The sequence below is a fragment of the Hyperolius riggenbachi genome, chromosome 8, assembly GCF_040937935.1.
Source record: "Hyperolius riggenbachi isolate aHypRig1 chromosome 8, aHypRig1.pri, whole genome shotgun sequence".
Classification (NCBI taxonomy): Eukaryota; Metazoa; Chordata; class Amphibia; order Anura; family Hyperoliidae; genus Hyperolius; species Hyperolius riggenbachi.
In genome coordinates, this window is record NC_090653.1 from 206590353 (window position 1) to 206606129 (window position 15777).

At 46.4% G+C, this 15777-nt stretch overlaps 1 protein-coding gene across 5 annotated transcripts in view; it reads right to left on the minus strand.

Annotated features, from left to right (window-relative positions):
* Positions 1–14314, minus strand: part of LOC137528439 (uncharacterized) — a 49375-nt gene extending 35061 nt beyond the window's left edge. For 4 of the 5 annotated variants that reach the window (XM_068249726.1, XM_068249725.1, XM_068249724.1 and 1 more), the window contains exons 1-3: positions 13999–14314; positions 9100–9221; positions 3095–3210 (exon numbers count right to left, since the gene is read on the minus strand). In XM_068249726.1, coding sequence (XP_068105827.1) covers positions 3095–3210; positions 9100–9221; positions 13999–14010 — 250 coding nt within the window. In that variant the 5' untranslated portion in view covers positions 14011–14314. The remainder of the gene's footprint in view (positions 1–3094; positions 3211–9099; positions 9222–13998) is intronic. The other variant, XM_068249727.1, reaches the window with a different exon arrangement.
* Positions 14315–15777: the final 1463 nt, after the last annotated feature.

Below are 15777 nucleotides of genomic sequence, written 5' to 3' on the forward strand. Positions count from 1 at the left end.
TCTTTTGTTCCACCTACCACTGGCATGCAGTCCTCCTACAGAGTGGATTTACTACAGGATGGCCTATCCTACTCAGCCAAGAAGTGCACCGAGAAACTGGATGCATGCTGTTACATGAAAAATAAGTGTGGTTTATCATTTCATTTCTCTGAGGTGGGAAATTTCTGGGCTGTTACCTAATATTAGCTAGAATGGCTATATGTAGTATTACAAAGTAATAATATGTTTGTATTAAGATCCTGATTACACCAAATACCTCTAATGCCACATTATTGGGCTAGGAATGAGAAATACCATAACAAGGTCACCTCACTGTTAGTCTTAATGCCATTCCTGTGTTTAAGGAAGTGACTGAGGAGCTATTTAGATGGTTCACCAAGCAGCACCTTCTGGGAACCTGATAAGTGTTCTTTCTGGTTGCTTGAGACTCAGTGTTAGAAATAGGCCTAGGCCCAGCTAATACAGTACTGTAGCCCACACTATATACATACCATAAACTCAGTATTAATGTCAAAATACAGTAATTGAAAGTATATTAACAATAATAAAGATAAACTTAACTCTGTCCTGCCCTGCTGACCGCTGTCCTGCCTTGTGACCTTTGTCCTGCCTTGTGGCCTCAGTCCTGGTGACCTCTGCCCTGCCTTGTAGCTTCTATCCTGCCCTGGTGGCCTTTGTTCTGCCTGGTGGCTTTTGTATCGATGTTTTTACAGGGAATGCAACGCACCTCCCACTGTGAACCTAGCCTAAGGGTTGGCAAATGCCAGGATATCTTTAAGGGCTCTTTTTTACTACTAAACTCGCATTCGTGCATGCACATTACAGTGCATTATAGCATGGCTGATGGTAGCTGCAGCACAATAGTACCCAATGCGATAAAATGTTCCAGGCCATGTTACATCACAACGCACAGGAATGCACAGCTGTACTGTGAACGGTTACATGAAAGTCTATGGGTTTCATGTTACCATGTGCATCACACATGTCAAAACTGACAGCATAGCCCATAGTGTAAAAGGGCCCTAAATGTAGATTGTTGTACTGTACATGGAAAAAGATACAGTCACAAGAATTTCATGATGGAATTGAGGGTTTGGAGAGTTGATGATAATGATTCTTCTTTTGGAGGAAAAAATAATAAAATATCCTGTCTTATTTTCTTAGGAAACACGCTAACAGGAAGCCAAGGTTTAGTGACTACGTAAGGTACAGGGGCTGAACTGCAGGGGAGCACACACTGCAACTGCAGGGGGGCCCAGAGCTGTGAGGGGGCTCCAATTACTAACCTTCTCTTCCTTCTCTAACTGGGTTCATCCTTTAGATCAGGTATTCTTGCGGCTACACTTGTTATGGTGTGAAGATTATGATGACCTCACTTATCACAAAGGTTAGGCAGAGAATTGGTGTGAATGTCGGGGCTCCATGATTTGTAGTTATGCCACTGGTAAGGTATATTAAAGCATCAGTTAAATAACTAAAGGGCTATATAGAAAAGTTACAGCACTGTTTATGGAAATACAATTTGACTTTAGATTTGTAAAGGATAGCGGAGATACCGCCGCATGGCCAAGCGGCATGGCGGCTATCTCCGTGTGTTATCTGGCGGCCTCTGCCGCGCAGCTACATGCTGCTGTGTTGCCAGGTCCTTCTAGTGCACATAGATTAAGAGCTACACGCGCGCGCGCGAGGCAACAGGACCTATATGCAAGTAAAAGAGGAGTCAGCTGATCAGGCGGTCAGCTGACTCCAGTAGTGCTCCGGATTGGCTGAGTGTTTATCTGTTATGACCTTCTGCTTCCTTGACTACTCTCCTGTTTGCTGATTCGGTACTTCTGCTTATCTGATTATTGTTGCCGACTCTGCTTGAACCTTAACATCGAATCAGCCTCCCGTCTTTGTACTTTATCTGTCCGTACGTTGCCTACCCTGCTTGTCTGACCTTCCTGTCCTCACTAGTGGGCCTAGCCATTAGTGAGGAATCTCTAGAGCTGACACCTATTCCTTAGGTGATCAGTCCATGCAGCACTGTCTGTAACACTTGCTCCTCAAGTGTTCGCTATCTGCAGTAGAGTCTTAATCACTTGCTCCTCAGGTGATCATCCTTGAAGCACAGTCAGTGGTCCCTGCTCCTCAGCTGTCCACTGGCTGCAGTACAATCTAAATCTCCTGCTCCTCAGGAGATCCTTGGCTGTAGTGTACTCTTAATCACCTGCTCCTCAGGTGATCATCCTTGCAGCACAGTCAGTGGTCCCTGCTCCTCAGGTGTCCACTGGCTGCAGTATTGTCTGAATCTCCCGCTCCTCGGGAGATCTCCTCTTCTCATTACTGTTGCACCTAAACACAATCCCACATTGGTTGTCCCGTGTCTAGCTATACTAGCATTATTGGTGATTCTGCAGATCACCACATAATCAGGTATAGTGTCTGTATTATTGGTGATACTGCAGATCACCAATAATCAGAAATATCTGTGTTGCTGACACCAATCGTTATAAGATTGCCTTTAACTTCTCCATAATTTATATGGCTGAGATGTCAGATTTCAGAACTGTCCCATGAGGAATACAATGAAACAATTTCCCAAAACTATTTTATGCGTAATAAAATGCACTTAATAAGGTGGTTCTCATGTTCATAGCTGTGGATACACAGGATTATACTAATCCCCAGTGTAGAAGAAATATGGGCCCGTAGTGGAGAGAACTTCAAACATCTCTAAGTAGTTGCTACCATATCCTCTCATCGCCCCCATGCTTCTCAATGCACGGGGATTTCACAGGCTGTAAGAGATACACAAATGCAAAGGGGAAATACACTCTTAAAATGATTGTGACTGTTCTAGCAGTATAACCTTCCTGAAGCACTCCACTCACAGGGTTTAAAGGATAAGTGATAATTACTGTACAAGTAAAAGCTTTTTGTGGGTTGAAATGTCAGGTGCATTTATAGGCTGGCCTGGAATCCCAACACACAGCGTAAAAGTTCATTCGTCTGTCGTAGTGAGAAATGGAACGTTCTCACAATGGATCTAAAAGCAAAAAAACAAGTTGTGGTTTTTGAGCATGATTTAACGTAAAGCAAAAACATAATCCACCTGCCAGCTGTAAGTGGTTTTCCCTCTTAAAGACCTCTCTTGATTTTCTTATACTGCTCAGGTGATATTTGTCATCCTGTACGGCCTGGATGTGATTGATATTATGCAGCCTTTCCCTGAAGAGAACAATAGATTATGTAAGTGGAGACATTTCTATGATTGGGCTTCATTTCCTGAACATTACCTGGTATACATAGCTAACACAAGAGGCACAGCAAATATTTCACATAAGTTCTAAGTACTTGTAATGTAAAAGTTAATTACCCAGTAGAACAACACTTAGAAGCCAATTAAAGTCCAGTTCCAGGATTTGTTGTAAATATAAAATTGACCTCTCCCTCTAACCTAGCTCTAATGTACAAAGAGATACATTTTATAGAAGGATGCTATATGCCAGGGGCGTAATAGCCCCTGCAACTCCAGGAAGGCCCAGAGGTGTAGGGGGCCCCAACTACTAATCTTCCCTTTTTCCTGAAACTCCAGATCAGTAGTTTTTGTAGCTACTCATGTTATGGGTGTGACGATTATGATGTCCTCACTTGCAAGATGGGCTCCCAGGCTGTGAGGGTCACCAAGGGGAGGCAAGGGAAGGGTTCTAAACATTAAAGTGGATCCCAGATAAACTTTTACTCATTGCATAATTGTGTTCCTTTCATATACAGTGGAATGCGAAAGTTTGGGCAAAGTTGTTAATCGTCATGATTTTCCTGCATAAATCGTTGGTTGTTATAATAAAAAATGTCAGTTAAATAGATCATATAGGAGACACACACAGTGATATTTGAGAAGTGAAATAAAGTTTATTGCATTTACAGAAAGTGCGCAATAATTGTTTAAATAAAATTATGCAGGCGCATAAATATGACATTTTACTGATTCCAAAACCTTTAGAACTAATTATTGGAACTCAGATTGGCTTGGTAAGCGTGACTCCTGACCTACATACACAGATAAATCCAATTATAAGAAAGAGTATTTAAGGGGGTCAATTGTAATTTTCCCTCATCTTTTAAATTTCTCTGAAGAGTAGCAACATGGGGGTATCAAAACAACTCTCAAATGACCAGAACAGAAGACAAAGATTGTTCACCATCATGGTTTAGGGGAAGGATACAGAAGCTGTCTCAGTGATTACAGCTGTCTGTTTCTACAGTTGAACATATTGAGGAAATGGAAGACCACCGGCTCAGATCAAGTTAAGGCTCAAAGTGGCAGACCAAGAAAAATCTCGGATAAACAGAAGCGACGAATGGTGAGAACAGTCAGATTCAACTCACAGACCAGCACCAAAGACCTACAACATCATCTTGCTGCAGATGGAGTCACTGTGCATCGTTCATCCATTCGGCACACTTTACACAAGGACATGCTGTATGCAAAGGAAGCCTTTTCTCCCCCCACAGCACAAACAAAGCCGCTTGAGGTATGCTAAAGCACATTTGGACAAGCCAGCTTCATTTGGAATAAGATGCTGTGGACTGTTGAAACAAAAATTTCGTTATTTGGGCATAACAAGGGGCGTTATGCATTGAGGAAAAAGAACACAGCATTTCAAGAAAAACACCTGCTACCTACAGAAAAGTATGGTGCTGGTTCCATCATGCTGCGGGGCTGTATGGCCAGTGCAGGGACTGGGAATCTTGTCAAAGTTGAGGAACGCAAGGATTCTAGAGACCAATGCCCAGGAATCAGTGACAAAGCTAAAGCTGCGCCGGGGCTAGATCTTTCAACAAGATAACGACCCTAAACACTGCTCAAAATCCACTAAGGCATTCATGCAGAGGAACAAGTAAAATGTTTTGGAATAGCCATCTCAGTCCCCAGACCTGAATATAATTGAAAATCTGTGGTGTGAGTTAAAGAGAGCTGCCATGCTTGAAAGCCATCAAACCCGAATGAACTAGAGATGTTTTATAAGGAGGAATGGTCCAAAATACCTTCAACCAGAATCCAGACTCTAATTGGAACCTACAGGAAGAGGCTTTAATTTCTGCAAAAGGAGTATCTACTAAATATTGATTTCTTTTCTTTTTTTTGTTTTGTTTAAACAATTATTGTGCACTTTCTGTAAATCCAATAAACTTAATTTATCTTCTCGAATATCACTGTGTGTGTCTCCTATATGATATATTTAACTGACATTTTTTATTGTAACAACCAACGATGTATACAGGAAAATCATGATGATTAACAACGTTGCCCAAAGTTTCACATTCCCACTGCTTTGTTTTAATACTTTAATTCCATATAAACTAAACAAGCTTCGCCCACAGCTTCTCCAGAGAGGTTTGGCACTCTCAGCCTTAGTAGCAAGAACTTATGGAAGCTCAGTCTGGGCAGGAGGAGGAGGAGGGGTTACTAGCCAGAGATTTCAGAGGCAGAGCGGAGGAGGGAAGAGGAGAGGGAAGTGAGGTTTCCACAAGCTGAGAGCTGGAGATGCAGAGCAGTTTGCCTGTGTGTAATGTGACAAACAGAACGTGGCTGCCCACATTGTATCACAGGAAGAAATGATCATAAACTGTTGAAGATGTTTGCAGCTAGATTTTCTGTGTAAACTATCTAAACTTTAGATACGATATATATACAAGGTACTTGTTATAGTTCGTTTTTCATCCCGGATCCACTTTAAGGAGGCCCCATCAAAGTTTTGCTGGGGGGCCCCAGGATTTGTAGTTATGCCCTTGTTAAATATCTTGCTTCTAGCAGTAAAAGCAAAGATCATATGCATGCAGCTTGTTCCCTTTTCTATAGATTGCTAGGCATTAGGCAATACAAAAGGAATGATTAACAGCGCTAACTATTGAGATCTGCATCTATTCAATAAATGTAACTCCAGAAAGATTCCCCCTATACACTGCAGATTGCACAGCACAAAGGGGAAGTTTCATGAATAAGTGGAGCACTCTCAGTCCTTATCACTATTCAGGGTTAAATATATACGAAAAGTTCACAGAGAAGCGCTCAGTGCCGGTATACAACTCCCTAGGCCACAGCAGCATCACACGTTCTTAAGAAGAGTGGTGGGGTGTGGGTGTTGGGGCAACCTCTAAAAAAAAGGCACAGGAGACAAAAAGGGAGCCCAATGGTGCAGTACGTCAAAGTAAAATGGTAAGTGTAAAAGTAAAGAAACTACTCACAAAGGTGGGTTGCAGAGGGGCAACCGACCACAGGAAGAAGGTGGAGACAATGAACCCGACTTCACTCGGGGAGGTCGCCGAGGGACCTGGAATGCGGTTGCTCTCTTCGAGAAAAGAAGGGAAACAGATCTCCACTGTGGTGAAACCATGGGTACTCTGTCCCCACCCCTCAAACGGGTGGCGTATGGGGGTATGGTATGCACTTTTTAGGAAAAGATACGCCCTGGTGTATCATAAATGTGCTTAAGAACAGTTTAAAATCCACAAAAGATTGAGGTAGCTTACCTCAGAGACAAAAAAACTTTGTGTGAACAAAAGATTTTATTAGTGGTAGCACAGGCAACGCGTTTCACGGGTCTGAGCCTGCTTCCTCGGGCCAATATCAGTGCCAAACTAAGCAAAAGGTTTAGCATAGGGAGGCTGCTTAAGAAGAGCAGTGGTCCGCCACCTAGGGAATAGATAACACAATGTTCGGTAAAGGACTCACCAGATCCTGAGACCTGCACGGTCAGTGTGCGCATGTGGGGTGTATGCCCACCCCCAGCCACTCAGGCAAGGTCCTTCCACTGGTCCTCCTTTTGATACTCCAGATCAGGAGTTTTTGTAGCTACTCGTGTTATGGGTGTGAAGATTCTAATGGTCACACTTGTTTTATGATGCTTGCAAAATTGGCCCCAGGCTGTGAGGGTCACCAAGGAAAGGGTTGTAAACATTAAGGAGGCTCCATAAAAGTTTTTCGGGGGGGGGGCATGATTTGTAGTTACGTCCCTGTTTATATGTCTTGTAGATCATATGCATGCAGTTTGTTCCCTTTTGTATTGCAGATTGCTAGGCAAGGAGCTGCAGCCCTGGCAGTCTGGGCAAATCAGGTGCATCGTATACCAGGGACATAGAACCCCTGCTTGTCTGTCGCTAAAGTGACCATGGCATAACAGTAGATACACTCAACTTTTTCTGCAATGCAACTCTACGTACTTTACATATGTAGAAATGACAATAGCAATACTTTTGGAGGTCAATGTTTTGACCTTTAAAAGTCATCAACCGCAAATGTTTTAGAAATACCTACCTAATGAGACTGTTTTCCTAAAGCATCTCCACTGATAATCCACCTGCACTACGATTTAAAAAAAACCTGTCTGCTATTTTGTGGTTAAAGAATCATACTGACGCATCATGGGAGTTACCAAACGATAAGTAAATTATGGTGTAAAGCAGTCTCAGGAATGCACCTGTAATGTGAAATGGATTTATTTGGATAAACTTAGTGTGTTCTGGATTTGCTGTCTGTGGATGTTTTATACAACTGCAATCATATTGCCACTAATCTGCAAACCTATCAGTAACCCTGACTCTGATATGAAATGTCCTATATGAGGATAACAGATCCTAACCATTTAACCCTTTCCAATCCAATGTCAGGTTATGTCCGATGTTGGCATTTTCCAGTAGTAAAACATGGCTGCCACTAGGATTGAAAAGCAGCCACTTTATATCAAAGTGTCAGTCTAGGTCTGCTCCCTGACAGGCCTTTGCTTCACTGCCTAATTTAAATATTATTTGGGCTCATCTGGGTTTGCTGCAGAGGAGCCATTGCTGGATTTAGTCCATCATGGCATCTGACTATGTGAATCAAAGTGCTGGACAAAGTCTGACACTTTGACCCCCTTCAGTACCATACTGCACTATGTAATTGCATTATTACCAGTACGCTGGGACACATGCAATGGGGTGGAGGTACAGTGTGCAAGCTGACGTCGGTCATGCCCACCTAAATTCTCCCTACCCCACTGATGCTGGGCTGCCTACTCACTCTAGTGCGAGGAGGCAAAGACCCGACTCAGAGATCATCCACGTACACACACAAGGCCGGATTTATAACTTTTGTGCCCCCTAGGCCAAGTATGTTGTGACTCCCCTTTCTTGTGCTGCAGCACCCCTCCCATTCCATGTGCCTTACACATGCACGCACTGGAAAAAAGTAAGTGCTAAGGGGGCCATGGGTTATTGCAAAAATTGATTGGAAAGGGTTAATCTAGTCCAGATTTGCTGAGAGGCTTGCTGAAAAGCTTCTGACATTCCCTCTGGAGATATTTAGAGTTACGTGGAGTTTATTTTGTAAAACTTCGTCTGTACACATGCTCAATCACCTCACCATCATCAGCACCTGGAAGTGCGTAATTAGCCACACGTGTATAGTTTGAACAGAGCAAATGTTTGTCATTGTTCAATACGGACAACTAACACCAATTATTGTCTGAGCGGATCGGTCTACATGGACGATAATTGCTGTCTTTTACCTTCGTTGGAACACTTTTCTTCAATGATTCTCACCCAACCCGTCATTTCTTGGTTCTTCTGGGTGATGGCAGTTGTTCGTATGTACAGAGTTCAAATCAAACTTCTTTACAAGTCTGATAAGCTGGACAGCAGGGAAGGACTGAATATGATAGGGACTCAGGTATGACAAACTCGCCTACTCTACCGTTATATATTTATGTAGTCTGTACATCCCATATATCCTTGAATATAAGTCGACCTTGTGTATAAACCATATATATATTTGACCCTTTTAAGCTGGAATTTTTTATTGACTCCAGTATAAGTCTACCCAGCCAAGTTAACTTCAAAGACAAGGGAGTGGGCAGCATGTAACAATCTAGTAGGCATAATGACTTGATAATGGGCACAGCCAGAAGTTTTTAGATTTTTTTCACTATTCACTGTAATCAAATGGAACAGAATAAAATTCTGGGTAGCAACTGCCTGCTAATGGTACATGAAAAATGTTTTTCCAGAGGAGTAGGGCCAGCTTAAACCACGGAACTAGATAAATACAATATATTTAAAAGACACATCTCCACATACCGAGGTTTAGCACTAACAGGACTCAACTTGTCTGGAGTTGGATCTGCTCTTTGAGCATTTCGGCTGCCAATCCAGAATAAGTTGTCTTTCTTCTGACGAATTTTTGGGTCATTCCACCACTCCTATAAGCAAGCAACAACCAAAGTACCGGTCATTACACATTTAAAGGGTAATGTCAGCTGTACTAATATTTTCTGCCTCAGATGAAATTCTAAGCTACAACAGTGCTAAATTTAAATGTTTTTTTTTAATAGAGGGCATTTAGATTTATTTAATATCTGACAAAATCCCAGTGGTTCTACTTCACCATGATTCTATTAGGTAAGGTTTGAGGCTTCGGCTCCACCATAGCCACTAATTGCATAACAGCCTTTGGCGGTACCCAACTCACGTCACGAGTTGCACCCATTTTAACTGTCCCGCCATGACGTCTTTGCCCTTATTATGACTGCAGGAAGTTTTGAAGTTTCCAGTGTGATGAAATGACAATGTTTATATTTTAAAGTAGTCCTGACCTGGTACATGGTCCTCATACTTTATTTTTTTTTTTTATTACTGGTGCTGTGTGACTAGCACACAGTACCATCCTTCCACTTCCAGCGCCCTCATTCAGACATAAAATATGTGCAGGGAGGAAGTGACAGTTCTTCGTCCCCTCTGCTCGTCTATAATTCATCCCCATCCACCTGCCGCTATAGTTTCCCTTATGATATACTGCACACAACGTGCAGGAGAGATGCAATGTGAGCAATCCTGTGATATTTGAGGTCGGATATCCTTCCGACCTCAAATACCACACGATCGCTCTCAGCGCATCACCCCTGTGCGCTGTGTGCAGTAAATCATAAGGGGAACTGTAGCGGCAGGAGGAGGGGGATGAATTATAAACGAGCAGAGGGGAGGAAGAACTGTCACTTCCTCCCCGCACATAATCGACATTCTGCCTCAGTCAAAGATTATGACTGAGCAGAATGGGGACTGCAGAGGGCACAGGAGGGTGGTGCTCTGACAGCCAGGTCTTGGATGAAGGGGCAGCTTACAGTCTGTGACCTGAACTGTCACTGTCACCGCCAGCCGCTCTTTGCTTCGAGTCCGACTCCATCCTCACCCAGCTCCAACCTCCAGGGTTGCCACCAGCATACAAGCGAGGCACGCCCCTGCATTTGGCCTCACTGTAGAGGGGGCTTCGCTCTGCTGATGGCGGCCACCCGCCGACCTGCCCTGTTACTTAACCCCGCTCCAGCAAGGCCTCCTCTCACCACTCTCTCCTCCTGTCGCCGGGCCCACTCTCGCCTCCTGTTGTCACCGCCTCACCCAGCTCCAACCTCCAGGGTTGCCACCAGCATACAAGCGAGGCACGCCCCTGCATTTGGCCTCACTGTAGAGGGGGCTTCGCTCTGCTGATGGCAACCACCCGCCAACCTGCCCTGTTACTTAACCCCGCTCCAGCAAGGTCTCCTCTCACCACTCTCTCCTCCTGTCGCCGGGCCCACTCTCTCCTCTTGTTGTCACCGCTTGGTTCACATCCTGTCTCCATGGTTACCCGGTGGCGCCTTTCATTACGTCAGAGGTGCATCTGGAAGTAACCATGGTGATAGGATGTGGCAAGGCAACGAGAGGAGAACAGTGCGGAGAAAGCAGGAGAGCCCAGCGAGAGGAGTCCACTTTGGAACGGGGTTACATAAGTCACTTTCTAACCTATATTGTGGCACCACCTGTACCTTGCAACCTATGCTGCAGCACCTATAGCTCGCTACCTATACTGAGGGCACCACCTGAACCTGGCAACCTATACTGCAGCACCTATAGCTCGCTACCTATACTGAGGGCACCACCTGTACCTGGCAACCTATACTGCAGCACCTACAGCTCACTACCTATGCTGAGGGCTCCACCTGTACCTGGCTACTTATAGTGGGGAACCCAGGGCCGGCCCTAGACTTTTTGCCGCCTGAGGCAAATTTAGAAAAAAAATTGCCGCCGCCGACCCCCCCCCCCCCGCCGAGCCGGAGGGGTGGCGGCCAGGACAGGGGTGTTGGGCCTAGCGGTGGGGAGGGGGGTCGGACCCCCCCCTCCCTCGCCTGGGCCCCGATCTGCGCTCCCCTCCAGCTGTAAATAGGAAACATCGGGCATCGGCTGCTTCCTATTTACAGCTGGAGGGGAGCGCAGATCGGGGGACCCAGGCGAGGGAGGGGGGGTCCGACCTCCCTCCCCACTGCTAGGCCCAATACCCCCGTCCTGCCCGCTACCCCTCCGGCTCGGCGGCCGCCCCCCCCCCCGCACCCACGGACGGGCGGCTGTCGCCCCTAGAAGTGTGCCGCCTGAGGCAAAAGTTTCACCCCGCCTCATGAGCGGGCCAGCCCTGGGGGAACCTATAGCTAAGCTCGCTACCTATACTGGGGCACCACCGGTACCTGGATACCTATACTGGGGCACCTATAGCTCGCTACCTATACTGGGGCACCTGTACTTGGCTATCCTATAATGGGGCACCTATGCCTGGAAACCTATACTGGGAGCACCTATGTCTGACTACCTATAATGTGGGAACCATGCCTGGCTACCTTTACTCGGGGCACCTATGCATGGCTACCTATACTGGGGGACCTCTACATGGATACCTATAGGGGGGCACCTATACCTGGCTAGGACAGGGGGACAACAGCCGTCACAGAGGGAGACAAGGGGTGACACGGGGGCATAGAGGAGGACAAAAGAGGCACAAGGGGAGAAAAGAGGCACGAGGGAACAGAGGGGGGACAAAAGAGGCACAATGAGAACAGAGATGAGATGAAAACATGACAGAGGGGGACAAAAGAGGCACAAACTGAGGTGACGCAGAGAGGGACAAAAGAGGAGAGGTGAGGGACAAAAGAGGCAGAACAGTGGGGGACAAAAGAGAACGGATTCAGGTTAAGAGAGGACAAACAGTCCCTATCTCATTTGTTAACTGGGGACTACCTGTATTATGCTAGTATTTAGCTACACCCACATCATGTCAGGGCCACGCCCACTTTTTATGTTGCAGAACACTTTCAGTGGTGGGGCCACGCCCCTTTTTCACTTGGGGGGGTCAAATTATGGGCTGATTGGGGACACCAAAACCTTAGCTGCGTACCTGCCAACCTCTCAGAGCTGTAAAGAGGCAGGAAAGTTTGTTGCATACCATCATATGTGACAGATAGGTCAGAGAAACTCCAAGGTGTAGGCACAGAGAAAATTACCTCACTAAAAAAGAACAGTGTGCCCACTGCCTGATGATGGATTGACCAGGGGCTTGCAGCTGCAGCAGATGAGGAGAGGAGAGAGATGGACATATGAAAATTGAGAGTTTTACTGTAAATACATTGATTTCCTGGAACCAGTGAAAGTGTGTGTATGTGGGGAGGGTTGGCTAGGGGGTGGCTGTTCATAGTACCATCTTGGGTGGTAAAATCTACAAATCTGGCCCCGAAAACACACATGGTTGCTGAGAAATTGCTCTGTGTGTGTTTAACCCTCCTGGCGGTATGAAAAATTCCGCCAGGAGGCAGCGCGGCAGTTTTTTTTTTTTTTTAAATCATGTAGCGAGCCCAGGGCTCGCTACATGATAGCCGCTGCTCAGCGGCATCCCCCCCGCCCTCTTCGATCGCCTTCGGCGATCTCCGATCAGGAAATCCCGCTCAAAGAACGGGATTTCCTGGAGGGCTTCCCCCATCGCCATGGCGACGGGGCGGGATGACGTCACTGACGTCAGCGACGTCGTGACGTCATTGGGAGTCCCGATCCACCCCTTGGCGCTGCCTGGCACTGATTGGCCAGGCAGCGCACGGGGTCTGGGGGGGGGGGGCCCGCGCGCCGCAACGGATAGCGGCGATCGGGCGCAGGCCGGCGGCGATCAGTGTGCTGGCGCAGCTAGCAAAGTGCTAGCTGCGTCCAGCAAAAAAAAAAATTAAGAAAATCGTTCGGGGTTACCGCCAGGAAGGTTAAAGAGAAGAGCCTGTCTAATTACCCCTTATCAGCAAGTAATCAGCAAGTGTAAATAGGGGCTGTCAGCTGAGTCAGAGCTGTACCTCAGTGGTGTTGCTCTTTGCTAATATGTAAATACTGAAGGTTAACCCTTTCTGTGCTCCCAGGAATGTCCAGAAAGTAAACACTGAAGGTTTATTGTAGGAGTTCTGTAAGTTGCACTAAATAAATGTTTTCCTTTAAAGGTTATAATGCTGTTGTTTATCTTTTTAGAGCAGAGAGGAAAATGTGAGTTTATGGCTTCTTCTTTTCTTTCTAGCTAGGCATTGATCGATCACGGCCCAATATGCCAAGGTGATTTACCCCATCATCCCTTCAGACTGGAATTCAATAGGTATAGCATCCTGTAGGTTGCAGATTTGGACCTAGGTCAAGTGGAAACAAATAGTAGCACTTCTATATTGTTTTACCAATGTATGGTCTTTCCAGCATGACATTGTTTTTAAAACATTAATATCCTAAAATTATTTTTTTCTTTCTCTTCCCCTCTTCCCTATTAACCTGACACCTACCGCATTTGCATACTTCAACACTTCGATAAATGACCTTTCCTTCATCTTCTATAATAAAACCCCTGTGTCCCTGTGTCACGCTGTCCCTGTGTCACGCTGTCCCTGTGTAGCTGGGTCTGTGCTTCTTGCTACTGCGCATGTGCGCAGCACGGACCCAGCCTCAGAGAGACAGGAGGACAGGGATGGGGCCAGGGAGCTGGCGGGAGTGTGAGCGGGCAGCCGGGTGCGTGTGCGTGCGGTGAGTGCGCAGTAACATGCGGTGGGCGGCGGCGGCGAGAAACAGACCCTAGAGCCCGTTTGTAAACGGGCTTGGGTCTGCTAGTTATAAATAAAAGAAATCATTAAGGTGGTGCATTCAGTATTCTGTAAACGAACTTACCTGCTGTTGCATGACATCTGACACTGCTAGTTGTTATGAAGCTTTCATACCATCACATAGCTTAGCACCTGATGCTTTCAGATCCTTATGATTCACCTTTCCATAGTGTATAGGATTCTGTAGGTGTATAAATTACACTACACGTGTCTCTGGATCTGGCCAGTCTCTCCTGGGCATGTTTCGGTGTACTGATTGGAGAGCTGGGCTCTGTGTCACTTTTGTTGTCACAGCGACAAGTCTTTAGAGGATGCACCCCATATGTGTTTTATCGTTGAGACCTACTGGGATTTATTACAGAAGACTAAACAAAGATTAAAGCGTGGTACTGGGAAAAAGAAAGGCAAACAAATGTGTGTTAAGGCAGGTAAATATTAACAGACGTTACAAATGGTATGCATGATGTTCTACCTAAAGGATAAAGAAGTGATAAAAACAAAACTACATCAATGACTCCTGAAATGTTTCTAAGCTTTGACACAGAATACAGTGCAAGCCGGGTTCTGCAGCAGCCTTTGCTTGGCTATCTCCAGGGGGTGTACGGTCTCTACAGGGATGCATATATGGCACGTTCCATGGGCGCCTCTTACTGTAAAAACCTGGGGCTGATGTTTGTCACTTGGGTCTGTCGCGGGGAGTAGTATGTATCTGGAGATTTGCTTTTACTGGAGGTTCAGGCATAGGGGGCTGTAACTGAAGGTGTTGCTGGGGTCTATCATTGGGATCTTTTTTTGTACTGGGACATGTATGCTGGCTTATCATGTATTGGGAGGAAAAAGCCCATCAAATTATGTTATTATGCTGCACACACACACACACGCACGCACGCGCACGCACGCACGCGCATGCACGCACGCACGCACACACACACACACACACACACACACACACACACACACACACACACACACACACACACACACACACACCTGAGAAGATTAGCTGCATGCTTGTTCCTGGTGTGATTCTGCAGGCAGATAGCTCAGCAGGGCTAGCAGGTAACTGGTATTACTTAAAAGGAAATCAATATGGCAGCCTCCATATACAGTACCTCTCACTACAATTCTCCTTTAGGAGAAAAAAGAAGAATTTCATTTAACCCTTTGTGGAAATGGGTAAGGGGTACTTTGTACCCCTATGCTCATTTCTCCTGGGAGGGGGGTGGGCATCTGGGGTCCCCTTCTTAAAGGGGACTCCCAGATGCCGGATTACATTCCTCCGGGAGTCGTCGCCCCCACCTCCTCCTGGGGCACTGGAGGCGGGGAAGAGCCCCTTGTCCATGGATTGGACAGGGGCTCTGGGGAGAGGGGAAGGCTTGACCCCCCATACCATGGACCATGCGGGCTGGTATAGCTCAGGGTGTGAAGCCCCAGTCAGCCAGGGCTCCGCATTCTGCATGGGGACAAGGGGTTACAGAGCCTCCAGAGGGGGGACCCCACGTCGTTTTTTTTTTTTCCCCACCATCTGAACGTTAAAAAAAAAAAGTTGATAGCAAATTTTAAAAAAACAAAAATGATATGGGGTCCCCCCTCTGGAGGCTCTGTAACCCCTTGTCCCCCATGCAAGCTGGGATAGCCAGAATGCGGAGCCCTGGCCGACTGGGGCTTTGCACCCTGAGCTATACCGGCCTGCATGGTCCATGGTATGGGGGGCTCCGGAGAAGAGGGGCATCCAAGCCTTCCCCTCCCCCCAGAGCCCTTGTCCAATCCATAGACAAGCGGCTCTTCCCCACCTCCGGTGCCCAAGGAGGAGGTAGGGGCGACGACTCCCGGGGGGGGGGGG